General features: G+C 42.6%; 2 protein-coding genes across 4 annotated transcripts in view; both read left to right on the top strand.

Moving 5' to 3' along the window:
- The first annotated feature begins 69 nt into the window (after positions 1-69).
- On the top strand, positions 70-6,382 carry ier3ip1 (immediate early response 3 interacting protein 1). Its single transcript, XM_080205648.1, has 3 exons — positions 70-230; positions 4,876-4,977; positions 6,056-6,382. The coding sequence occupies exons 1-3, from the start codon at positions 140-142 to the stop codon at positions 6,109-6,111; spliced, it is 249 nt and encodes an 82-aa protein (XP_080061774.1). The 5' UTR covers positions 70-139; the 3' UTR covers positions 6,112-6,382.
- A 3,400-nt stretch (positions 6,383-9,782) lies between these two features.
- The window catches only part of hdhd2 (haloacid dehalogenase-like hydrolase domain containing 2), a 40,383-nt gene continuing 23,316 nt past the window's right edge, over positions 9,783-26,849 (top strand). The window contains exon 1 of one of the 3 annotated variants that reach the window (XM_080205341.1): positions 9,783-10,002. The gene's annotated coding sequence lies outside the window, so the exon portion shown is untranslated. The other 2 variants (XM_080205422.1, XM_080205515.1) reach the window with 2 other exon arrangements.

The following is a 26,849-nucleotide window of genomic DNA, read 5'->3' as shown; positions in this document are numbered from 1 at the left end:
AGGCAGGTTATATTTTGACTTTGGCGTTTCTCGGTGAGGTTTGTCCCTGCTGAGTTCCTGTGCAGCTCACTCTGGGAGGGAGGGAGGAGGCCGGTGTCAGTGCTGCCGCTGCCCAGAGGGCCGGCACTCAGCTGCCAGCATGGCGTTCACCCTGTACTCGCTGCTCCAGGCCGCTCTGCTGTGTGTCAACGCCGTGGCCGTGCTGCACGAAGAGCGCTTCCTCAACAAGAGTGAGTGAGTGAGTGAGGCCTAGTGCCAGGGCCGGGCCTCTTTAAAGGGGAACCCTCCTTAAAGGGACAGGGACTCTGACAGTCAAACAACAACAGTTTAGCAGATTACAGCGTCTCCGCTCTCACCCGTCCCGGGAATATTTTAAATCTTACAGACAATCTGAAATGACACCCATCCGCGCATTAGGGCGGATGACCCAAAGGGAGGTGGGTGGGTGGGTGTTTAAGGTGCAGCTGAAGGGAGGGTGGGGAAGTTCAGGGAGGGAGTGCCTCACCTCAGGGCCTTGGCCATCAGTGCTGGAGCCTTTCAAAACAGGGCTGCTTATTGTGCTGCCCTAAGCTTAAAGTGACTGGAACATCAAGCCTCTTCCACCCCCCCCCCCAACTTCCTTCCTCCCTTCCTTCCTCTCTATCCAATTCCTTTTCTAGCCAGATCTTCAATTTATGATGGAAGGGAACTGGGTTCGATTCCTGTCTTGGGTCACTGTCTGCGTGGAATTTGCACATTCTCCTCATGTCTGTATGAGTTTCCTCTCACAGTCCAAAGATGTGTGGGTTAGGTTGATTGGCCATGCTAAATTGCCCCTTAGTGTCCCGGGATATGTAGGTTAGAGAGATTAGCTGGGTAAATGTCTTGGGTTATGGGGATAGGGCCTGGGTGGGATTGTTGTCAGACTCAATGGGCCAAATGGTCTCCTGCACTGTACGGATTCTATAGGTTTCTATGAAATGGTGAGGGATTACAGCTAATAATCTGTTTTTGATGTGCAGCTGGTCAAGGTTTTTAAAGTATTTTCTCATTGCATTGTCTTTTGGATGAGATGTTCAACCTAGCTTCATTTGCCTGCTTATGTTAAAAGAACCCCTGGCGCTTCTTCAAGGAAGAGCAGGGAACTTGTCTCTGCAGTCCTGGCCAATATTCTTCTCTCGATCAACATTGCTAAAAACAGATTATCCCGTCGTTATCATAAGAACATAAGAACATAAGAAATAGGAGCAGGAGTAGGCCATCTAGCCCTTCGAGCCTGCCCCGCCATTCAATAAGATCATGGCTGATCTGTTGTGGCTCAGTTCCACTTTCCCGCCCTCTCCCCATAACCCTTAATCCCCTCTCTTATCAAGAACCCATCAACCCGCTTCTTAAAAATATTTAGCAAGGCAGCCTCCACCACTTCAACGGGCAGAGAATTCCAGAGATTCACCACCCTTTGAGTGAAGAAGTTCCTCCTCAACTCCGTTCTAAACCGCCTCCCCTTTATCTTGAGGCTGTGCCCCCTAGTCCTACTGTCTTTTTTGAGCGGGAAGAGTCTCTCCACCTCTATCCTATCCATCCCATTCATCATCTTATACGTCTCAATGAGATCTCCCCTCATTCTTCTAAACTCTAACGAGTACAAGCCTAGTTTATTCAGCCTCTCCTCATAGCTCAATCCCCTCAACTCCGGTATCAGCCTAGTAAACCTCCTCTGCACTCCCTCCAGGGCCAAAATATCCTTGCGCAGGTGTGGCGCCCAAAACTGCACACAGTACTCCAGCTGCGGCCTCACCAATGCCCTATACAGCTGCAGCAAGACCTCCCTACTTTTATATTCAATCCCCCTCGCTATGAAGGCCAGCATCCCATTCGCCTTCCTGACCACCTGCTGCACCTGCAAGCTGGGTTTTTGCGACTCATGCACAAGGACCCCGAGGTCCCTCTGGACAGGATGTTGGGCCTGGATGAGTTGGAGGGTTGGTGTACACTCAGTGGGCTGAACGGCCTCCCATGTTGTAGGTATTTTGTGATTACTTTCGCTAATTCACCTCACCTAAAAGTACTTTTTGAGATTTACTCACTGTTGTAATATCGGAAATGTGGCACCTAATTTCATAAAATCATAGAATATATGAAACAAAATAAATCACTGGACCTAGAAGATAAAGGCCAAGGCAACACTTTCTATTTCAATGTTGTTAAAACTGAACTGAATAAGTTGCCAGGTTCATGATGAATACAGTGAAGACGGATTCATGTATTGGTGGCAGGTCGAGATAGCCATGATCTTTCACTGCAGCACAAATATCTATGGCTTCCTTAAGTGGATCGTTGATGAACAGGCTAGCAGTAAATTTGTTATTTCCCCAGCATTGATATTCTTGCCAATGTCCTGATGAGTGCAAGACAAAAAGCTTTGACAAAAAATCTGTTTTTTCGACAATACATATCAAATGGTGATCCTGGTGGGATTGTGTTTATTGTAGAGCTTGGAAGAAAGAAATATGAAGATGCTACTAAGAATCTAGATTTAGGCTGACTAGAACGTAATGAGAAAGAAATTGTCCATCTGAAACTGGGCAAATCTGTTAATGGGTAAAATGACAGAAGATCAGTGGATGGTATTGAAACAGTTATTGAATGTGATGCAGAAGCAATCTATACCTCTTAAGAGGGAAGAGTTCTAGTTTCTAGTTCTAAACGCCTAAAGAGATAAAAGACAATATAAAAATATGAGAAAAGGCATAGAAAATGCAGAGAGAAAGCACAGACTCTGGCAAATGGAAGGAGACACAAAGAACTGCAAAGAATGACAAGACAGATAAAAGAGCGGCAAAGAAACTTGTAAAGGGTATCAATCAACTTATAAGGAAAGTAGTGTGGTCATGAGCAATGTAGAATCTTTGAAATTGATATTGGGATACTAATACAAATATGGAAATGGGTAACATTGAATAATTTGTGTCAATGAATCATCAAAACTAATACAAGGAGTCTGACGGTTGCTGCTGTTGCTTATAGCGACTCTGATCAGGAATTCCACTGTCATGGTATATCACCCTTGTCTGTGTTGCGTCAGGCTCACACATCCACTGTAGCTCATCTACAACCGCTCTGTGACATCTGGCCTCCAAATACACTTGAGTCAATCCCTCTTATTCTTGCCTTCCAGTTTGCCCTCTGGTAGAGATTTCTGTAGCTTTCAGCTGTGATGAAATGGCCGAAATATTGAAATTTTTTGGATGTCGCTATTTAGAGTTGCAATTTCAAGCATCTGTTCATTGGTCTTATGGTCTGTAGATGGAATTTTTAGCGTATACCATAATCAGTTATGATGAAGATAATGGCACTAAAGAGTGACAAATCATCTGGAACAGATGGTTTCCTGTGCAGGATTGTAAATAAGAGAAGTGAGAATGTTGCAGATGCCCTAACCATAATCTTCCTAAATTTTCCTGATTTTGGAACCTATTAATCAATTTTGATTGGAAAATTTTACATGTCACTCTGCTATTTGCAAAATGTGAGGGAATTATGGACCAGTTAACCGACTGTGGTGTTAGAAAATTTCTAAAGGTTACTGAACATCTCAAAAGTTTTCATTGTCAGAGAGACCCAGCATGAATTTGGAAAGGGCAGGTTGTGCCTGACAACCTGATTGGATTTTTTTGAAATGTCACTAAAATACTGGCCATGAGAATGTCTGGATACTATTTATAATTTATTTCAGAAGGCACAGGACACTGTTAGCTAATATTAAAGCTCATGGAATTGAAGTCAGATTATTAACCTGGTTAGGAAATTGGCTGAAGGGAAGGAGGCAGAGAATAGGGATAATGGACAGATGTCACACAAGAATACATGCTGGGGCCTCCACTGTGTGCCATTATATTAACAACTTAGGTGATGGTGGAGAAAATTGGATATCTAAATGTAAAGATAAATGGCATTGCAAGCACAGAATTACAAAGATGTTAAGTTAATGGCAAAACTGTGCTCAAAGAATTTCAACTTAGTCAAAAATGAGATTATTTGCTTTTGAGCTAAAAAGGATATAACAGGTTAAATTCAGGTTTAATTCTCTTTCACTTACTCCAGTTCAGGGTTGTGGGAGTTAAAACCTAGCCTGACAGACACTGGGCGCTAGTAGGAATCACCCAACCAGTCCATCATAGGGCTCACACACCGAGGGGCAATTTACCATGGCCATTCCACCTCATCTGCGTGACTCTAGACTGGGGGGGAAGTCAGAGCCTCCAGAGGAAACCCAGGAAGAAAACATGGATACTTCACACAGACAGACAGCAGAGGCCAGAATCGAACCCAGGAGATGTGTGACTGCAGCGCTAACTACTACACCACCATGTCACCATAGAACAGTGTACTGCAATTTCTAAATGGAGAAAGGCTAGATGCAATGGATGTTCAAAAAGACTTGGTGATCCATGTACATAGATCATTAAAATGTCATGACCAGGTGGCACTGCTGCCTCACAGTGCCATGGTTGTCATGATCTTGCTAACTGGCAGAATGGGCTCAAGGGAGTTAAATTGCCTGCTTATGTATCTCATGCTGTCTGCCTTATGAATGCACCAGGTGACCTTTGAATGATGGGGCAGGCTAGGAGAACTTGACCCAGCTCCAGGTACTTTTCCTGGTTTTTTTAAATGCGGAAGAGAGAGAGTTTCAAACAGAAACCAGCCCAGAGATGAATAGACTTCTGTCTTGTGTAATAAAAGATCCGCATTGATTAAAAACAAAAGTCTGTAATAAGGCTGTTGTGATAGGGCGCGTTGTGATTCCGAGTTATTAACTGCCTATTAAGTAAAGTGACATGTATTTTTAAGTTTACATTTGTAACTAAATTTAATTTGACGATGTCTTTCAAGTTGGCTGGGGGACAGACCACAGCGTCGGTGGTTTTGGTGAAGAGCCAGGCATTAAATCACAGCTCATAAATCTAATCCGATCCGTACGAATGGTGATGAGATGTAAGTCTGACAGCTCTGTTATCTGATCTTTATCATATTTAATCTGCAAAGACTTTGACCATTACCATCCTCTTATTCTATACATTAATTTTGATCACTTTTTTAAAAAAAGTATGGCCCCAATCTCTTACTAGCTGTAGGAAGTGTAAGATGCTACTTGATCTCTTGTATAAGACATCTTTGCCATTCTTCTGAATAAATGGTTGGGCAAATGATTGGGTGAATCATTTATCCAGTGTTTGAAGTGCCTTACATTGGCTTTTCTTCCCAGCCTGTTCACCTCCCACCTCCTGAAGGAATTGAATTTATGACAGGGACAACTTTTTGATTTGTTATTATCATGTATTGGGATACAGTTTAAAGTATTGTTTCTTATGGGCTATACAGACAAAGCATACCTTTCATAGACTACAGAATGGGAGAAGGAAGGGTGCAGAATCTGGTGTTACAGTCATAGCTTGCATGTAGGAAAAGATCAACTTAATGTATGGTAGGTCCGTTCAAAAGTCTGACAGCAGCAGGGAAGAAGCTGTTCGTGAGTCGGTTGATACGTGACCTCAGACTTTTGTATCTTTTTCCTGATGGAAGAAGATGGAAGAGAGAATGTCCGGGGTGCGTGGGGTCCTTGATTATGCTGGCTGCTTTGCTGAGGCAGTGGGAAGTGTAGACAGAGTCAATACATGGACTTCATAATCACCAAATACTCAACAATACTTCACATTGTGGGACCAAGCTATTAAATAGCAGCCCGTTACAGTTGAACCTCCTATTCTCTACGGATACCCCTATTTTTGGCAGGAATCACTAGATAAGGAGCAGAAACCTCAGCTTTTCTTCCTCTCTTTTGATCGTCTATGTTTTGAGGTTAATTTTTGCATCCCCTCTGTCCAATGTTGTCTCGGTTACGATCCACTAATTCAATATAAACCAGCTGTAGAAAAGGGAATCTGCCTAACTTATTTTTGTTCTCTGCATGTCAATTGTTGTCATCAGTTTCCGTTATTGAAGTTGTCTTAACATGGCCAAAATGATCAAAACTAAAACAACTGACCTGATCTTTATTTGTTTTCCTCTCTAGTGCCGTTGTTAGTACTGAATTCCATAACAATTGTACTCTTATTACTTTTTGGATGAAGAATTGGAAAAAAGAAAGCATCAATGCTCTCCTCTTATGATGATGAGAGAATGCAAGACTTTCTACATAAGTGGAGATTTGTAACATATTTTGCTGTTTAACTCCATGATCTCCCTCAAAGTTCCTTTGAACTGTAATAAAAACAAATTCAAGGCATACATACTTCAATGTTTCGTAGACATAAAATTAAAAGAAAATGGGATCAATGCAAAGAATAATTTGAACTTTACAGTGTCCTGTTCCAATTAAAACTATGGAAATTTGCAGTTAGACTTGGTACTGTGCTATTTTGACTTACCTGCATGCAATGTTTACATGGTGGTATAGGTAGAGAAGGAGCACAAGTCATTTTATTACAGAGGGCCCAACATACAACCCAGAGTTGGATACGTGGAGGAAGATGCACAAGATGGAGTTCTATGGATATATGAGCTCGAAATAGATACATGAAGAGGAGCACATAGTCTAAACCCAGAACAGTCCAGGAATGGAAACTAGTGTATTCCTCATCACTGTGATTTCAGAATAATAAATCATCAATTGCTCCAATGTCACTTAAAGTGTCAGACTGCTTGTCTAAAACATAGCACCGGACAAGTTCCATTTGCTCCAAGTAAACATTGGGAAGGCCATTGTATATCCTCTCTGACACAAACTCTGTTCTTTTAGCCATTGATTCCTTTCATTTCTCTGGCAACTGTCTGAGGCTGAACCAGGCTGTTCACATTAGTTGGGAGAGAATAAAGCCAAAGTTTTTGAGTCTTGATGACCCTTTGTCCGAAGGGTCATCCAGACTTGAAACTTTGGCTCTATTCTCTCCCCACAGATGCTGTAAGATCTGCTGAGATTTTTCAGCATTTTCTGTTTCAGATTCCAGCATCCGCAGTATTTTGCTTTTGTCTGTTCGTATTAGTGTCATGTTTGACCCTGAAAAGTGCTTCCAGCCACATAACTGCATCATTACTAAGATCATCAATCTCTGCAACATCGCCATGTTCAGCCTCTGCCTCAGCCTGCCTGCTGCAGAAACACCCATCAATATCTTTGTTACCACTAGACTTGCACATTCAACCTATTCCTTGCCAGCATCCCTGTAAACTTGAGATTATTCAAAATTCTGCAAGCTGTGTTTTAACTCATATCAAACCGTGCTCCGCCAACAGCTCAATGTTTAGTAACTTACATTGTCTTGTAGCTAAACAGTGCCTCAGTTTTAAAATTCTCATCATTGTTCTCAAATCCCTCCATGGTCTTACCCGTCACTATCTCGATAACCTCCTCCAGTCTCAGAAGCCTCTGAGCTAAGTTTAAGTTTATTTATTAGTATCAAAAGTAGGCTTACATTAACACTGCAACGAAGTTACTGTGAAAATCCCCTCGCTGCCACACTCCGATGCCTGTTTGAGTACACTGAGGGAGAGATTAGCATAGTCGCTTCACCTAATCAGCACATCTTTCAGATGTGGGAGGAAATCCACACAGACACAAGGAGAACATGCAAACCTCTGCCCCCACACCCCGCCACATTAAAATATCCAAAGCTGGAATCAAACCCGAGTCCCTGGCGCTGTGAGGCAGCAGTGCTAACCACTGTGCTGCCCACTCCTGCATCTCTTTATTGGGGTTTAGAGAATCCTACAGTGTAGGAGGCCATTTGGCTCATTGATTCTGCACTGACCACAATCCCAACCAGGTCCCATCCCCACAACCCCATGCATTTGCCCCTAGCTAGATCCCTTACACTCGGGCAATTTAGCATAGGCAATTCACCTAACCCATCCATCTATACGTTCTCCAAACCAAAAACCTTTGACTTTTTCTGTCCTTTGACAAATGTGGATTAAATTCTGAAAATAAAACCATTTTATGAGGATAACGATAACATTGATAGCCATAAGGTGAGTCTTGAGAAAGGATTATCAATTTAGTCATCAGTGACTACAGGTCATTATTTAAAATCACCACCAAAATAATGAAGCTAGCGTTTGAAAGGGTGGTCTTTTTTAGGTTGTTCAGACAATGCTCTCCTAAAAACAATGGTGGAAGCAGAATCATTTTCAAAAGGTTTTTGTTTTCAAAAACATGCATTTTGAGGGAAAAGAAATTGGAATTAAATAAACTGGGCCAGTCTGGCAGATGATGGACAAAATTCAGCACATTGATGGGATTTGATTTGCTTTGTTATTGTCACATGTATTTGAATACAGTGAAAAGTATTGTTTCTTGCGTGCTACACAGACAAAACATACCATTCATAAAGTATATAGGGGAGAAGCAAAGGAGAAGGTGCAGAATATCACGTTACAGTCACAGCTAGGATGTAGAGAAAGATCAACTTAATGCACGGTCGGTCCATTCAAAAGTCTGATGGCAGCAGGGAAGAAGCTGTTCTTGAGTTCGTTGGTACGTGACCTCAGATTTTTGTGTCTTTTTCCCAACGGAAGAAGGGAATGTATGTCTGGGGTGCGAGGGGTTGTTAATTATGCCAGCTGCTTTTCTGAGGCCACACTTGCCTGAATACAGGAAAATCTTGCCTGAGGTCAATGGACCTTTCCCCCCACCCCCCATCTCCTGTGGCAGGCTAGATGGGAAAATTCCCCCCAGTGAGACAGAGTGGCGCCTAAGCTGACAAGAAGTCTCAGAATACCAGGTTAAAGTCCATCAGGTTTATTTTTCAGCACAAGCTATCAGAATCTCCTTCATCAAGTGAATGAGGACTTGTGTTCACAAACAGAGCCTGTACAGGTACAAATTCAATTTATAAGATAATGGTTGGAATGCAAGCCTTTACAGATAATCAAATCTTAAAGGTACAGACAGTGTGAGTGGAGAGAGGATCAAGCACAAGTTTAAGAAGTGTATTGTCTCCAGCCAGGACAGTTAGTGAGATTTTGCAAGCCCAGGCAAGTTGTAAGGGTTACAGATGTGACATGAACACAAGATCCTGGTTGAGGCTGTCCTCATATGTGGAACTTGACTATCAGTTTACACTTAGCGATTCTGCATTGTGTGAGAACACATCCAAAAATTAAAGGCTGAATACCTGTGACTGCTGAAGTGTTCCTCGACTGGAAGGGAACATTCCTGCCTGGTCATTGTCGAGCGGTTTTCAGATGCCTCAGGACATCTTTACCTGCAGTGTACGAGGTAGACAACGTTGGCCAAGCCGCAAGAGTATGTACTGTGTACCTGCAGACAGGGAGACCATGCAGACACTACGACAACAGATGAACACCTCTCGACAACCACCAGGCAGGAGTGTTTTCTTCCAGTCGGGGAACACTTGAGCAGTCACGGGCATTCAGCCTCTGAGCTTTGGATAAATGTTCTCCAAGGTGGCCTTTGTGACACACAATGCAGAATCGCTGCGTAGGAACTGATAGCTAAGTTCCGCACACATGCACAAATCCCGTACACCGGGATTTTGGGTTCATGTCACACTGTCTGTAACCCCCATGACTTGCCTGGGTTTGCAAAATCTCACTAACTGTCCTGGCTGGAGACAATGCAGATCTTACTTTGTTTACCCCAGTCGAACACCGGCACCTCCACATCAATGAAGTGAAAGACCCCGTTACTTCAGGGTACAGCTCACTGACATGGAGGAGTCCTCCCAGCGCACGTCGGAGGTCACTCCTTCCCAGCGGTTGGGGTTCATCTTGACTATTTGCCGTCCTCGATCCTTCTGACTCCTCCCACAAGAAGGCCGTGAGCGAGAGCGGTCACCCCAAACAAAACAAATCACTTAGCGTATGGTTTTCAGAGCGGCAGCAAGCAATATTATTTAAACAGCTAAAACAGCAAGGAGGGAATTGGTAAAAAGAGAGAAATCTATGGGCGGAAGATGCCGAGCTGACGAGACTGGCCCCAGTTGTCCTGGTGACGGAGCGGTGAGTCCTGGGAGGGCGGGGCGGGACACAAACCCGGATGTACAGGTGCTGCTGTCTGAATGAATGGAATACAACAGCCAGAGTAACACCAGCCAGTGCCAGGTAACGCCACGAGTGCCAAGGTAATGCTGGCCAGTGCCAGGGTAATGTCAGCCATTATCAAATTTTAGATTTGTCATGTCAGCTACAACTGTCGTAGATGTACTGTGGCTTTCATACATGCACTACAGAAAGCATTATTTTTGATGTATCACAGCTTGGTCTGGCTCCTGCTCTGTCCAAGATCTGAAGAAGCTACAAAAGGGTGTGAATGTAGCCCAATCCATCACACAAAAGTCTCCCAACCATTGACTCTGTCTACACTTTCTGCTGCCTCAGCAAAGGAGCCAGCATAGCAAAGCACCCCACGCACCCTGGACATTTTCTTTTCCACCTTCTTACATCAGGAATAGATACAAAAGTCTGGGGTCACGTACCATCCAACTCAAGGACAATTTCTTCCCTGATGCTGTCAGACTTTTGAATGGACTTACCTTGCATTAAGTTGATCTTTCTCTACACCCTAGCTATGACTGTAACACTACATTCTACACTCTCTCCTTCTCTGTGGACGGTATGCTTTGTTTGTATAGTGCGCAAGAAACAATACTTTTCACTGTATACTAATGCATGTGACAATAATAAATCAAATCAGAGTAACGCCAGCCAGTACTAGAGTAACACCAACCAGTGTCGAGCAACACCTGCCAATGCTGGGATGTCACTAGCCAGTGACAGATGTGAGAAACGCAGCTCACAGTCAAACAATTTAGTCAAGTCAAGTCAAGTCAAGTTCCAAAGGAGCAAGATATTTTATTTAATGTTCTTGCAAGACCGGGTGTCCAATCAAATAGGCACACCTTACATCAAGTTTAAGCAGGCTTTTTATACTATTTCTACAAGCATGTTAATCAATTATACAATACATTGTTCTCCCCTAATTGGTGGTTCCTATCCCATTTATGTGTTGTCATTCCCCTATTGGCTCAAGGTGCCCCTAGCCACAGGCTGTGCTGTATGTTGGCTCATGTCCCAAGCCCCTCTGCTCCCCTCTAACCATATTTTCCTGTTATTGCAAGAGTGCATATTGTAGGGTTGTTTCAATATCCTTACTTGATTAGTTCTCATGAGACTCATCCATCTTATCAATGTTCCCTGGAGAACTGTTAACAAGTCCGGTTCAGACCGACTGTATCCAGTCTTCTAACTTAATCGCTGATGTCCCTACTATCTCAGTGACCTTTATCCCCCTGTAGTTAGAAAATATACTCAGTTGCAGAAACAACACATCTTGCTTACCATTTGTCTCACAATCTGGACATTTTACATTCCTACAAGATGTGGTATATGTGCCTTACTTCACACTGCACGTCAGGTGTTATCCCTACACAATAGGCAGTTTTTTCACTGTCCTTGACTATAGTTCTGTCTAGCCTCAGCAACTTTCATACCCTGAATTAGTGATTAAAACCACAGTTGTTCCCATAATGTGGGTTGGCAATATGCCGAATCGTAGGTTTCTGTCCTGCTTAGTTTGTTCTCATGAGATAACATTCATTCCCCCTCATCCTTGCCCCATCCTGTGTTGTTTAAACTATGTCTGTTTGCTGTTGTATAGTTACAAGATCCTAGTTCTATTTCTTCAGTCATAATTTTATGTTTACCACATTTTATATTCATCTCTAACAACAGAGCAACGGCAGCCAGTGCCGGGGTGACGCCAGCTAGTGCCAGGGCAACAGCGGCCAGTGCCACACCAGCCAGTGTCAGGGTAACACCAGCCAATGCTAGGGTAAGAGCAGCAGGATTGTGTTGAGTGAAGCTCTGGTTATTGTTTTTGTTTAAAAAAAAGACATGTATCTTTAGCATGTGAGGAAGAGTAAGCAAATATAGGTTATTCACTTGAGCAGAGGAGATTGGGATAACCTAATAGAACTTTTGTTTGCAAAATTACCCAGTGGAATTCTAAGAATCCAGAGGTTTGATGCAGACAAATGTTTACAATGCTGTAAGGGTGAAAATAAAGTCTTACAATATGCTGAATTTCCATTTTGGTCTGGTTGTAAGCCAAATTTTTGATTTGATTTTATTATTGTCATATGTATTGATATACAGTGAAAGTATTGTTTCTTGTGCACTATACAGACAGAACATTCTTAGGGTACACAGTGTAGATGAAAGGAGAGGGTGCCAAATGTAATGTTACAGTCATTACTAGAGTGTAAAGAAGGATCAGCTTAATATGAGTTAAGTCCATTTGAAAGTCTGACGGCAACAGGGAAGAAGCTGTTTTTGAGTTGGTTGGTACGTGGTCTCAGACTTTTGTATCTTTTTCCCGACAGAAGAATATGGAAGAGAGTATTTCCAGGGTGCGTGGGGTCCTTGATTATTCTGGTTGCTTTCTTGAGGCAGTGGGAAGTGTAGACAGAGTCAATGGATGGGAGGCTGATTTGTGTGACGGACTGCGCTATGTTCGCAACACTTTGTAGTTTCTTGCGATCTTGGTCAGAGCATGAGCCATACCAAATTTTGATGTATCCGGAAAAATTGCTTTCAGTGGTGTATCTGTAAAAATTGGTGAGAGTCGTAGCAGACATGCTGAATTTCCTTAGCTTCCTGAGAAAGTAGAGGCATTGGTGGACTCTCTTAACTATAGCGTGGACAGTTCAAGACAGGTTGTTGATGATCTGGACTAGAAACCTGAAGTTGTTGACCATTTCCACTTTATCACCATTGATGTAGTCAAGGACAAGTCCTCCACTTCACTTTCTGAAGTTGTGACTATCTCTTTCACTTTTCTGACATTGAGAGAGAGACTATTGTCGTCCTATCATTTCATCAGATCCTCTATGTCTTTCCTGAACTCCGTCTTGATGTGCAGATGCTGGCATTGGACTGGGGTGGATATAGTAAGAAGTCTCACAACGCCAGGTTAAAGTTCAACAAGTTTATATGGAATCATGAGTTTTCAGAGCGCTGCTACTTCATCAGGTGAGCAGTGTCTCATCGTTGTTTGAGATCAGACCCACTACAGCAGTGTCATCAACAATGGAGTTGGAGTGGAATTTGGCCACACAGTCATAGGCGTATAAGGAGTACAACAAGGGGCTGAGGATGCAGTCTTGCAGGGCACTGATGTTGAGGATAATTGTGAAGGATGCTTCATTGCCTATCCTTACAGATTGCAGTCTGTGTTAGGAAGTCTCGGATCCAGTCACAGAGGGAGGAGCTGAGCCTTAGGCCACAGAGTTTGGACATGAGTTTACATAGGAATTAAGAGCAGAAGTAGGCAAATTTAGCACTTTGAGCCTGCTCTGCTATTCTATCAGATCATGGATGATCTCTTCCTGGTCTCAAATCCATCTCCCTGCCTGTTCCCTATATCTCCTTATCCTTTTTTTGTTAGAAATATTTTTTTTTGTTGGGATAATGGTGTTGAAGACTGAAGTTGTGTTTGAGGAAATCCCCACCTCCACATCAAAGAGATCTTGGACTCCCAACAAGTGTGATGCAGTCACAGCCACCATTAAACACATGAAGAATGGAAAAACCATGGAAATGGACAGGATTCCAGTGGAGATTTTCAAACTTGGAAAAGAGATTCCCCATCATCTTCATCAGCTGTTCCTGAAGATCTGGGGCAGAGAAGAAATTCCTGCCAACCTCAGGGAAGCCATCATTGCCACCATTTTCAAGAAAAGAGACTGTGAGAAGTAGTGTAATTTTTAAGGCTGCAAGAGCTAACAGTACAATCAGCAGTGATGGACGAGTTCAGCAGCATACAGAAAGGGGGAGGCACATGACAGACAGTTAACTAGGTTACACGAAACAGATAACCGCAGTGATGAGATTAAGCGCAAAATGGGAGTTGAGAGAGTGTTAATTGAAGGAATGACACAATACAAGCCATTTACAGTGTTTAAAGTTAACAAGGTTAACAGCCAAATAAGGGGGAATAACACAATACAAGCCATCACAATGTTTGAAAAACAGTATAAAATGTGCTGCAAATCTATGTAAGGTGTGCCTATTTTGACTAGACACCCGGTCTTGCAAGAACGACAAATAAAATCTTGCTCCTTCAGAACTTGACTTGACTAAATTGTTTAACTGTGAGCTGTGTTTCTCACAATTGGGGGCTCGTCCGGGATCCTAACATCCCTGGTAGGGAGGTTGCCAGTGACAACTGGGAAGACGCGTCCCGTTCCAAATTGAATGGTCCCAGGTGTTCATCGGTGGACTTCTCTGCCACTGACTGTTGAGAATCCTAGGAAAGTTGTTCTGAACGAGTAAGTGGGAAATGGTAGGCACCGTCGTGTGGTCGGGCAACGCTGCGGACCAAGGTAAGAAAAGTGACTTTTAAGTATTGCCTTGGCGACCGGGTCGTGGTAGGTAAACCATGGGAAGTGGGGGTAGTAGGACAAAGTCCCCCGGGAAAGGTGCTGGGAATCCGCGGAGAAAGGGTGGGGCCCCAGGGAACATCCCTCCAGAAAGTCCTTTGGGACGGATGTTGGAAGAAGGGTGGGGCCCCAGGGAACATCCCTCCAGAAAGTCCGTTGGGAAGGATGTTGGAAGGTTTGGGCACTAGTACTAGGGATAAAAACAAGACGACAATGATGAAATATTGTGCTTTGTTTGGGTGAAGGAACCAATCAGGAGTCCGTCCGTCTTCTGGCCAAAGTACGGTTCGGTTGAGGATTGGGTTTGTCAGATTCTTAATAAATATGTGAGACAGAAGCAGCCGGCGTCCCAGGAAGGAATTGATCATGCAAGTTGCTGGATAATGTTAATTTAGGGGCTGCGGGGGAGGTTATGTGATGAGGGAGCAGAGGAAAGTCGAATAAGGGAGGTGCCCCTAGAGGCACTGGAGTTTGTGGATGGGTCACGAAGTATATAGATGGATCAGCATGAATGGGATGGACCTACAATTGGTCTGAGCAGAAAGAGGTAGAGAGAAGTATGTCAGTGGAACTGGGAACCCTGACATGGGCTTTTACTGAGGTGCGGGGAGAACGCTAATAGTGGTTATGTATTTGGAATTGTGCATGACTATATGACTGTTTGAGAGAGAAAGGGATTTGCCACGACATGAGGCACCCGAATCAAACATGGTCAAATTTATTAGAGGCCAGTGAGCTCCCATCAGTAAAGGGTTAAAAAGAGACAAGCAGGCTGACTCTGTATGGTACAGAGAGAGAGAGAGGGTGTAACTGTGTAATTGAGACCCTCATGTGATGTAATAGATATAGCCAATCAAAGTGAATTGCTTTAAGTTTTTAAGTTTACTAAATTATGTAGGGATCGGACAGAAATTTGAATTCTGCCAAGTGGGAAAGGTGGCATTATATTGCATCTTAAAGTTGTGAGGAGAGATAACCATTTAGGCACACAGTAGATTTGATTTTGTACTTGCCTGTGTTGGTTACAAAGGCAGAGCTGTAGAAATAATTAAACATGTAGATTGCACATTAGAATGCTTTCAGTATTTCTTCGTGCATCTGTGCTCCAAGTGATGTTTTGTTTTATTGTACCAGAATTGTAAGAAGGTGCAAGGGTCTTGATTTAGTGAGGATATTTAATGGTGATAAAAATAAATCTTATTTTGGATTTTCTGAATCAGGCTTTAGTTAATTAAACTGCTGTACTTTGACTCACAATTAGTCTCAGAGGTATCTTTACCTACAAGGATTGGTGCCGAAACCTGGGATCTGTTTACGGGTCCGGTTGAATGGCCACAACTGGAGCTCCGGAACAGATTACCAAATTTAAGGGAGTGAATCAAAGTACAGTAGGTGCTCATCTGTGATGAAAAAGTGTGAGTGTGTGTGAGAGGTCTGAGCTGAGCACGTACAGACAAGGAGGCATCTGTCTTTACACCTAGCCCTAGACCAGTTGTTAAGAGGGGTAGCCCCCTACGCAAAGCTCAGGAGTTTGAAGTGGGTGTAAAGGCTAGAGAAGGATGCCTGGGATGTGGTGTTCAGACGTGAGTAAGAAAGAAAGCCGGCTTAATAGTGTGAGCTTAAAGGTGTAAGCTCACGAGTGTAAGCGGTGGTACGGAGGGGACTGATCACCCCTGATAGGTATCACCGGACTGTGATAAGAGCGACCTAGGGGTGGGATCCATTTCACCCACTAGATCAACAATGGAAATGATTGAAAAAAAAGGACAGAACTAAGAAAATTGGAATTCTCTTAGTTCGAATTAATTGAACAGGTTTAAACCAGATTAATTGAACACATCTCAGTCTTGGGTAAAAAAATATTGGGCTGACGACAAGGAGAAAATTAAAACGTCAGAATCACAGATTAGAGAGTTAGAAAAGAGAAACCAAACAAAGAAAATAGCAGTATTGTTAATACATCAGTTAGCTGGACTAATTGAACAAGTAGTCACTTCCACTAAGAAGTGGAGTGGGGATAAAAAAGATTAAGGAATTAGAATTCAGAGTAAGGGAACTGGAGAAACAAAACCAAGTGTTAGAAGACTACTGCAGAGGGACATCACCTCCCTACCCCGGCAGTATTAACAGACGGACAGGAACAGCAAATAGACCCGATAGTCTGGGCAGGGGAAGGAAACCGAGGGGGATTAGACGCTCCTCCTCTGCAAATAAATTTAAAAGAAGGAGAGACGGTGTGTGTTAAGCAATACCCTATACCTTTGCAAGAAAAAAAAGGATTACAGCCAGTAATTGAAGGATTGGTTAGAGATGGACTGTTAGAACCCTGCATGTCCCCTTATAATACCCCTGTATTGCCTGTAAAGAAGCCTGAGGGAACGTACCGCCTGGTACAGGACCTAAGGGCCCTGAACCAGATAGTGACGATGCGACACCCCGTTGACCCTAATCCTTATATTTTATTAAGCAAGATTCCTCCTGATCACGGATGGTTCAGTGTAGTGGACCTAAAAGATGCATTTTGGACATGCCCACTGGTGGAAGAAAGTCGAGACTTATTTGCTTTTGAGTGGGAAAATCCTATCACAGGACGGAAACAGCAGTTCAGGTGGACAGTGCTCCCACGGGGGTTCACAGAGTCCCCAAATCTTTTCGGTCAAGTCTTAGAGCAGGTGTTAGAAAGATTTAAAAAGCCTGATGAAATCACGTTACTACAATATGTAGATGACCTACTCGTAACAGGAGGAGGAAAGGAAAAGGTAATAGAAGCCACAAATAGCTTATTGAATTATCTGGGACAACAGGGATTCAGGGTGCCAAAGAAAAAGCTGCAGTACGTAGAGAAGGAAGTTAAATACCTTGGACACCTAATCAGTGAGGGAAGGAGAAGAATAGATCCAGAAAGAATACAAGGAATCCTAGATCTAAATATACTATGGACTAAAAAGGAACTTAGGAGGTTCTTGGGATTAGTAGGATACTGTAGATTGTGGATCAAAGGGTACGCACAGAAAACTAAACAACTATATTTGAAACTGTTAGAAGAAGAACCTAATGTTTTAAAGTGGACAGAGGATCTAAGCTGATAATAGAAACGAAACTCCCTTGGACTAAGTGCTTACCAAAAGCACTTTTGCGTATTTGTACAGCTCCTCGAAAGGATTTGGGTTTATCCCCCTATGAAATGCTATTTGGACTACCTTATATGGGAGCAGTCGGGGAGTTACCGGTTCCTGAAATGAATGATCAATTTGTAAAGAAATATATACTGGGCCTGTCCTCCTCGATATCTTCCCTTAGGAAACAAGGATTATTGTCGCAGACTCCAGCCCTCGACTTCACGGTACATACAATTCAACCAGGAGATCGGGTCCTGGTAAAGTCATGGAAAGAAACTAAGCTGCAACCGGAATGGGAGGAACCATGTCAAGCACTCCTAACAACTGAGACAGTAATCAGGACTGCTGAAAAGGGGTGGACACATCATACTATAATCAAGGGACTGGTAAAACCTCCAGATAATTCCAACACGTGGATGGTCAAACCGACTGAAGAACCTTTGAAGCTGAAATTTAAAAGACTCTAAATAATCAATTTTTAGTTGCGGCGTGAGCACGGGAAAGGAACTGTTTTGAATTAAGTTCTCTCCTAAAAGGTAACGAGAAAGGGATAGAATGGAAGGGGTAACCTGGATAATGTCTTCCTTCCTCTTGTCCAAGAGAGTACTTACAAGTATGGGATATAATTCAGATAAGTTAGAAGAGGACAAGGGAAACACTATGAGCTCAGTTACGGTTCTGGATCTCACTACAACACAGGTAGTAGAGACAGACCTGTGTTCTTTGGTAATATGTGGGGATCTGGTGAGCCAGCAAAAATATTCGGTAGAATCCTTACAATTTTATGCCGACGGAAAGTATCCTTGGGGTAAACTCCCTTCCATAATATCCCTTCATCAGAAACATATGCAGCCAAGATCAGAATGCCTAGATAAGGAATACAATCTTATAGGGACCAAATGGACTGAAAAAAAAAATAAGCAGTCCAGTCTTAGATCCTAAGAACCTCTCCCGGTACTCCATAGCTGGTGGGCCCTTCTTTACAGGTAACTGGACCAGGGACCAACAATTGCACCAGGCAGTATTTGGAATTAGGGTAAAGGAGGGAGGAAAAGATAGCAAATTGAAATGTTGTTTCCGAATCTATGTAGATAAAAATTTGAAAACACCTGACTAGAATGATAAGGTTCCCCAAAACGACCCAAGGGCAGTAAGAGTGGTCGAAGTAAACAACCTAAAACAAATCCTTGAAATAGAGACTGGGTATGAGGAGACTAATGCCTGGGTAGAATGGGTCAAATACACTGTAAAAAGCTTAAATAAAAGCAATTGCTATGCCTGTGCGTCTGGGAAGCCAGTGGCCCAAATAGTACCCTTCCCTCTGGGATGGAAACGCGACAGAAGAGGTATGGAGTGCATGTTAGCCCTGTATCAAGAAAAGGAAGCATGGGGCAACCCGAACTGCACATCCCTATCCCTGATGTTCCCTCCTGTGGAAGCAAAGAACTTAAAAACTCCCCCTCAGTTTCTCACTGCCGTTGTGAATCACACTTCATGTGTGAACCGACAAAGGGCAGAGTTAACTCATAATATGGGGGAGTTAGAATCATGCTCAGAGGTCAGGAGCATTACAGAGAACGGAATGGGAGGGAACTATTCATCATTGAAAATCCCCAGAGCAGATATATGGTGGTATTGTGGAGGAAGGGTACTGAGGCCAACTCTACCCCCTCAGTGGAAAGGTACATGTGCAATTGTCCAATTGGCTATACCATTTACCCTGGCATTTGAAAAATCAAAAGGATCAGGAAAAACAAGAGATCAGTGATAGGAATTTCTTTTGATGAAAAGATATATCTAGATCCCATAGGAGTGCCTCGGGGAGTTCCAGATGAATTTAAAGCTCGAAATCAGATTACAGCTGGGTTTGAATCCTTGTTTTGGTGGGTAACAATAAATAAGAACGTAGATTGGATAAATTATATAAGATTGGGACGAGCAAGTGAATAGTATGTTAGCCAAACTGGAACAACCTACTCGCGCATATCTGGACTAAACCTGGAAAAAGGGATGCTAGTGAAAAATTACAGACAGTAAAAAGAAAAGGGGGGATTGTGAGAAGTAGTGTAATTTTTAAGGCTGCAAGAGCTAACAGTACAATCAGCAGTGATGGACGAGTTCAGCAGCATACAGAAAGGGGGAGGCACATGACAGACAGTTAACTAGGTTACACGAAACAGATAACCGCAGTGATGAGATTAAGCGCAAAATGGGAGTTGAGAGAGTGTTAATTGAAGGAATGACACAATACAAGCCATTTACAGTGTTTAAAGTTAACAAGGTTAACAGCCAAATAAGGGGGAATAACACAATACAAGCCATCACAATGTTTGAAAAACAGTATAAAATGTGCTGCAAATCTATGTAAGGTGTGCCTATTTTGACTAGACACCCGGTCTTGCAAGAACGACAAATAAAATCTTGCTCCTTCAGAACTTGACTTGACTAAATTGTTTAACTGTGAGCTGTGTTTCTCACAAGACAAAGTGGACTGTGGGAACTACCAAGGAATCTCCCTATTCTCCATCGCCGGGAAGATGACCACCAACTCCTCGCTAGTCATCATCTCCCAATTTCTGAAGAAATCCTTCCGAGCCAGTAAGGCTTCTGACCAAACCATGATACAACGAACGTGATTTTTCACTGCTCGACAACTTCAAGAGAAATGCCAGGAACAGCATCAACCACTCTACGTGGCCTTCATCGATCTGACCAAGGCTTTTGACTCAGTGAATCGGGAAGAGCTATGGAAGACCCTGTCGAAGGCTAGCTGTCCAGAGAAATTCAGTGACATCCTCCGACTCCCCCATGTCAAGATGCCATGACAGCCATCACCGACGGAAATAAGAAGGAAAGCTTTGAGGTCAAGACTGGAGTCAAGCGCATCGCCTCCACGCTTTTCTTCATCTTCATTGTCACCATCCTTCACCTTGTCAAGAACAAGCTTCCCAGTGGAATGGACACTATTTGCAGGATGGACAAAAAACTTTTCAATCGCAATTGGTTGAAATCTAACAACAAAATGACGCTGACATTGCTCGCGGAACTTCAGTTTGCGGATGAGATCTCCAACCCCACTCTCTCAGAAGAGAATCTCCAAGCCACACTTGACCTTTTGTGGAAGCACAAACATTGGTCTCAGCCTCAACCTCAAGAATATTCAAATCCTTTCCCAACCTGCCCCAGGGTAAGATCTGGTCTCTCCCTCCATTAGAATCAATAGAGAAACCTTCCCAAATGTTAAAAAGTTCCCCAATCTGGGGAGCCACTTCTTATCTAAGGCTGACATCGATGTGGAGATCCAATATTGTATCCTATCCATGAACATCACCTCAGACACTTAAGTATGAGAGTCTTTAACAATATTGACATCTGTGCTGAGATCAAGATCCTTGTGTGCAAGACAGTTCTCCTCCCAACTCTTCTATATGGCTTAGAAACCTGGACTAAGAAAGAGATCCTGGAGATGTACCGTCAAGGCTGTCTGAAACGGATTTTCTGCATCAGCTGGGAGGACAGGCACACTAACATCAGCATCCTTGAAGGAGCCAAAATCCCCAGCATTGAGGCCATGATCATCCAAAACCAACTCTACTGGGCTGGCCACGTGCTTAGAATGTCAGAGTCTTGATTGCCAAAGCAAATCTTCTCCGTCCAGCTCAAGGAAGGCTCCTGAGTAAGAGAAGGACAAAGGAAGCGTTTCAACAACACCCTGAAGGTGTACCTCAAGAAATGCAAAATAGACATCAACGTCTGGGACACCCTCGCTCAAAAGGAACCTACCTGGAGGAACATCCTCTTTGAAGGGACACAATTTTTTTTGAGAACATCCAATGGCTAGAGGACGTCCAGAAAAGGAGCCTGAGGAAGGAATGCCAGCGATCTTATGTCCAAGGACCAATTCCACCTTCCGGAAACACGTGCCAAATGTGGAGTCGGAGATGTGGCTGTAGGATCGGGCTAATCCCATAGAACCCATGACCAGTGATACAAACTTTATTAGGTGGACAAAGATATTCGTTCGTGAGTGATCACTGAAAAATATTGTAAGATTATTTTTGGTTTTGGGAATTGAATTTTAAAGTGAAAGATAAATGCCGGGAAAACCTAGGTTTGAAAAACTGGTAAAGTTATACTTTGATAATTCAAAGGATGGCCCATGTTTATTTTATAAGGGTTAGAGTAGAGGTGTAAAAGTAATAAACAATATGTGGTCCTCTCTTAGCTTCATAAGAGTCAGTGAATCTGGTGACATTGCAGTTGCCCTTGTTAAACTTCCTATAATTACCCCTGTTCAAAGAAGGGTTTGAAAACAACTGGTAAACCAGTCTTAAAGTATCCATTCACTTTTCAGATTCAAGGACAGGTCCAGAATTGAAAGTTAATTAGCTTAAATCTCTGAAAATAGAGACACGTTCTGACGGTTTTCATCTTTTACCCATCAGGATAAACACAATACCAAATTTCAAACAATCAATAATTTAAACTCTGAGGTATTATTTTCTTTCTGTTTCTATCGTTAGAAACATACTCTTCTCATCTGATTTTCTTTCAAGCAAAATAACTGAAATATTTATTCAGGTGCAGATTATAGTGCTACAGACGTAGCTAGGGTGTGGAGAAATATAAGTTTAATATACAGTAGGTCCTCTCAAAAATCTGATGGCAGCAGAGAAGAAACTGATCTTGAGTTGGTTGGTACGTGACCTCAGACTTTTGTATCTTTTCCTGAAGGAAGAAGTTGGAAGAGAGAATGTATTAGTATATGTAAATGCGTGGGTCCTTGATTATTCTAGCTGCTTTTCCAAGGCAATTGGAAATGTAGACAGAGTCAATGGATGAAATATAGGAGTTTCATATGTACTGAACTATTTATTAAAAATATTTTTTTCTTAAGGCATTCATATGCCATTCTTCTTGCCTCTAAGTTAAATAAATTTATTTATTCATCACAAGTCAGCTTACATTAACACTGCAACAAAATTACTGTGAAAATCTCTGCTGTCCTCTCCCTCATCAGATCTACAGTTCCTGACCTAACAATAAAAAAATGATGCTTACAGTGGAGCTACTACTTGAATATCAAGAAATAATCTGCGTTTGTCTGCGTAGGAACTCCAGCTCTCCAACAAACTTCATCCACTTGTTCTTCCTAAAATGGAATTAGATAGGACTAAACATTCTTCTCCTTGAAACTTCACCATAATGAAGTCAAGATATTTTGGACCATTGCTTATTCCAATTCGGTCTTTTTATCTGATGATTTGAACTTCCACTGTCATGCAGTCTGCAGGCTTTTAAAGCCGACCTTGATTTATGTTGGCTCTTGCCAACTCTTTTTTTTTCAGTTTTAGTGATTTACTACACTGGCAGGCATTGTGTCTCACAAGGCCAGAGGAGTATCATATTTATTTATTTCACTGCCAATTTGATTTGTGAAAAGGAAGAACGTGCATTTGGACCATGATTCAACATGATTTTCAAAGTACTACAGTTACTTTGAAATGCAATGAGTGCAACATTGGTGAAGATGGCAGCCGTTTTACCATTGTAACAAGAATGACCAATTGATTATTTGTGATGGTTGATGAAACAAAATTGATCATCAAACTGGGAGAAATGCTTTTCTTCAAATTGTATCATCAGACTGATAATGTTCACCAGAACGGCAGTAAGGGCTTAAATTTAACAGTTGTTTGCACTTTGTCCTCTATGCTACCTACTACACTTCAAGAGTACTTAATTGGCTGAAATGCGTTTTGGACAGCATGAGGATGTGCAAGGTGCTTAACAAATGCAAGTTCTTTCTTAATCTCATTTGATTCCCTGAACATGCAGCATTCTTTCAGTACAAAACTGAAATGGCAGCTTGGTTTGTGTGTTGCAATATCTGTAGACTTGGGTAATACAGCCCTCATTGGATATAGTGAACATATTTATACTTGTGCATTTACATATACTAATACTATATTTGTTAGATGATTATTGCAAATTTAGTTTAATCTCAGCATTTTGTTGGCCTAAACTACTGAATGTAAAAAGATTCTACTGTACTTGCAAAGTCACCATTTCATTTTTCAAAGCAAGCTTTAAATAATTCTTTTCCATTTAGATTGGATTAAGTTTGCAAAGTAACTGCACCTCAAGATATGAGCTACTCATTAAACACCGCAATCAGTTAGAGATCATTCAGTAGTATAGGTAATTGCTCACAAAGTATTTATTTATTTGTCACACATAGGCTTACGTTCAAATTGTTAAAATCCTCTAGTCACCACACTGAGAATTTTAACATGGCAAATGCACCTAACCACTCATCTTTCAGACTGTGGGAAGAAACTGGAGCACTCGGAGGATACATGCAGACACAGGGAGAACGTGCAGACTCTGCACAGACAGAGACCCAAACTGGGAATCAAACTCGGACTCCTGGTGCTTTAAGGCAGCAGTGCCAACCACTATGCCACCCAAGTATGCATTACTAACTAGGTTTCTGCTTGAAATTAATACAAAACACAAGGCAACAATTTTGTGATTGATGGTAGTGGTAAATTTTAAATGGGCAGTTTAAGTAGTTGGGACTCAAATAGCAACCAAGGCAAATTGGTAATAAAAGTTTTGGGGATGGTGCAACAAGCATTGTGCCTGACGCTGGAATGTCATCCGTGCCATGACTGAGCCAGAGGCAGCATTCCTGTGTCTCTTCTATTCTTTCCTGTAATCAGCAATACAATTCACCATGTATCTATTGTCATAATCATAAATATCTTATCTGATTCAGGAGTGTCACCTCCTGTCACCAGTCAGTAATTGCAGTTTATCCTGGAGGCTCATCACCCGTGGCCATGCCTTCCCTTAATTTAAAATGTTTCTCTCCTGAAGATAATGTGAATGTCATGTTTGTTAGGGTGCAATTAAACCACTGACAGCAGCCCACCGTTAACTCCACTAAATGGCCAATATTTATGTTTTACCTGGAACTCAAAACTGAGTTCTTAGTTTCCTATACAGTAGCAGTAGCACTAGCACTTCGTGGAATCCCTAAAGTGCAGAAGGAGGCTATTTGGCCCTTTGAGCCTGCAACGACAGCAATCTCACACAAGCCCTATCCCCTTAACCCCACATATTTACTCTGCTAATCCCCGACACCAAGGGGCAATTTAGCATGACCAATCCACTTAACCTGCACTTATTTGGACTGTGGGAGAAAACCAGAGTACACAAAGGAAACCTACACAAACAAGGGGAGAACATGCAGACTCCACGTAGTCACCTGAGGCCACAATTGAACCTGGATCTCTGGCACTGTGAGGCAGCAGTGCTAACTGCTGTGCCACCATGCTACCCACTTAATGCATGCAAGTGCGAGGAAAAGTATCTTGCAGACTTCTGGCCTCAACATTGATTTCAATAAGGTCATAGGAAATAGGAACGGGAGGATGCTGAGATTTGAGCGCAGGATTGGCTGTGTTACCATGAGCTCTGGTGCTACTCATCTTTTAATCCTTTCATTTATCCTGATACACAGCCATAAGTACCTAATCTTGGAGTGAAAACTCCATATCACTTAAAGATTTCTGGTTAAATTTTGGGACAAAATGCTGAGTAAAGTCATGAAAATCCTTGATGGAAAGAAGCAGTCAGAAATAGCCAAGGTGGAGCCGAGCTGTCAATGTGGTGGACTTGGGCAGTGAGCGGGATCTCATAAGAACATAAATAGGAGCAGGAGTAGGCCATCTAGCCCTTCGAGCCTGCCCCGCCATTCAATAAGATCATGGCTGATCTGTCGTGGCTCAGTTCCACTTTCCCGCCCTCTCCCCATAACCCTTAATCCCCTCTCTTATCAAAAACCCATCAACCCGCGTCTTAAAAATATTTAGCGAGGTAGCCTCCACCACTTCAACAGGCAGAGAATTCCAGAGATTCACCACCCTTTGAGTGAAGAAGTTCCTCCTCAACTCCGTTCTAAACCGCCTCCCCTTTATCTTGAGGCTGTGCCCCCTAGTCCTACTATCCTTTCTGAGCGGGAAGAGTCTCTCCACCTCTATCCTATCCATCCCATTCATCATCTTATATGTCTCAATGAGATCTCCCCTCATTCTTCTAAACTCTAACGAGTACAAGCCTAATTTATTCAGCCTCTCCTCATAGCTCAACCCCCTCAACTCCGGCATCAGCCTAGTAAACCTCCTCTGCACTCCCTCCAAGGCCAAAATATCCTTGCGTAAGTACGGCGCCCAACGTCTCGACACAGCAACGTCAAAGGCATTGTAAACGATAACTGCCAATATGATTAAGGTTTTGGATGACAAAGCTGGTTTTTTGGTACAGAATCTCAGTGCTCATGTTGCTGAATTGTAGAATACCGAAAAGAAGCTTGATGAAGCGGAGGAAAGAATCTTTGTCAAGAATGCAGCTTCCTTAGCTGAGGCCCCCTTTTCAATCCTTGGAAAATCAGCTAAATGGAGTATGTCAGATATCTGATCATTCTGGAGACTCAGAACCAGAGGAGAAGTGTCCATGTGACCAGCTTTCCAGAAGAAGCTGAGGGCCAAAACCTAGATAGATTTTTTTGGAGAACTGGCTACCACATTTGCTTAATCTCTATGCAAAGGCTGGGTGGATAGTGATAGCCTTTTTCCTCGGATGGAGAAAGCTAGCACGAGGGGGCATGGCTTTAAATTAAGGGGGGGGTAGTTATAGGACAGATGTCAGTGGTAAGTTCTTTACCCAGAGGGTGGTGAGGGATTGGAATGCCCTGCCTGCTGCGGTTGTAAATACGCCTAGTTTGGGGGCGTTTAAGAGATCTGTGGATAGGTTTATGGACGAAAAGGGATTGGTTTAGATTAGTGGGTCAGTGTTTTTTTTTTACAAAACTGGTCGGCGCAACATCGTGGGCCGAAGGGCCTGTTCTGCGCTGTAATGTTCTATGTTCTATATCAAACTTGCTGGGGCATGATGTATTCAGTTTGAGGCCTGACCCCTGGCCGGTAATCATGCACTTTCATAGTTTCAGTTTTGATGAAACTGGAAAGTGATTGAAATCTAATTAAAAATAGATTGTGCTGCTTTACCGTGCTACGCTGAGGGTGATATCTCAATTATCCTTAAAGCTGTTCAACAATCCCATTAACGCTTTGGCTTCTCTGAACTCAGTGGATGCAATAATTTGGAGTCATAATCTGAGGCTCATCACTAATTCTTTGTCATTGCACTCCTTTTTTTGATTTTTGTGATATTATTTATCGGGTTGATGGGGTGATCTAGTATATGAGCACTGAGATGATTT

The sequence above is a fragment of the Carcharhinus amblyrhynchos genome, chromosome 1 (assembly GCF_965287045.1).
Source record: "Carcharhinus amblyrhynchos chromosome 1, sCarAmb.v2.hapA, whole genome shotgun sequence".
NCBI lineage: Eukaryota > Metazoa > Chordata > Chondrichthyes > Carcharhiniformes > Carcharhinidae > Carcharhinus > Carcharhinus amblyrhynchos.
This window is presented reverse-complemented; position numbering and strand designations above follow the sequence as displayed.

Excerpts from the sequence above, each read along its gene's own strand:
- ier3ip1 (XM_080205648.1), top strand. The coding sequence starts at position 140 with ATGGCGTTCACCCTGTACTCGCTGCTCCAGGCCGCTCTGCTGTGTGTC. Across the intron at positions 231-4,875 it reads AGAGCGCTTCCTCAACAAGA|TTGGCTGGGGGACAGACCAC; the intron begins GTGAGTGAGTGA and ends ATGTCTTTCAAG. Across the intron at positions 4,978-6,055 it reads CGTACGAATGGTGATGAGAT|TGCCGTTGTTAGTACTGAAT; the intron begins GTAAGTCTGACA and ends TTTCCTCTCTAG.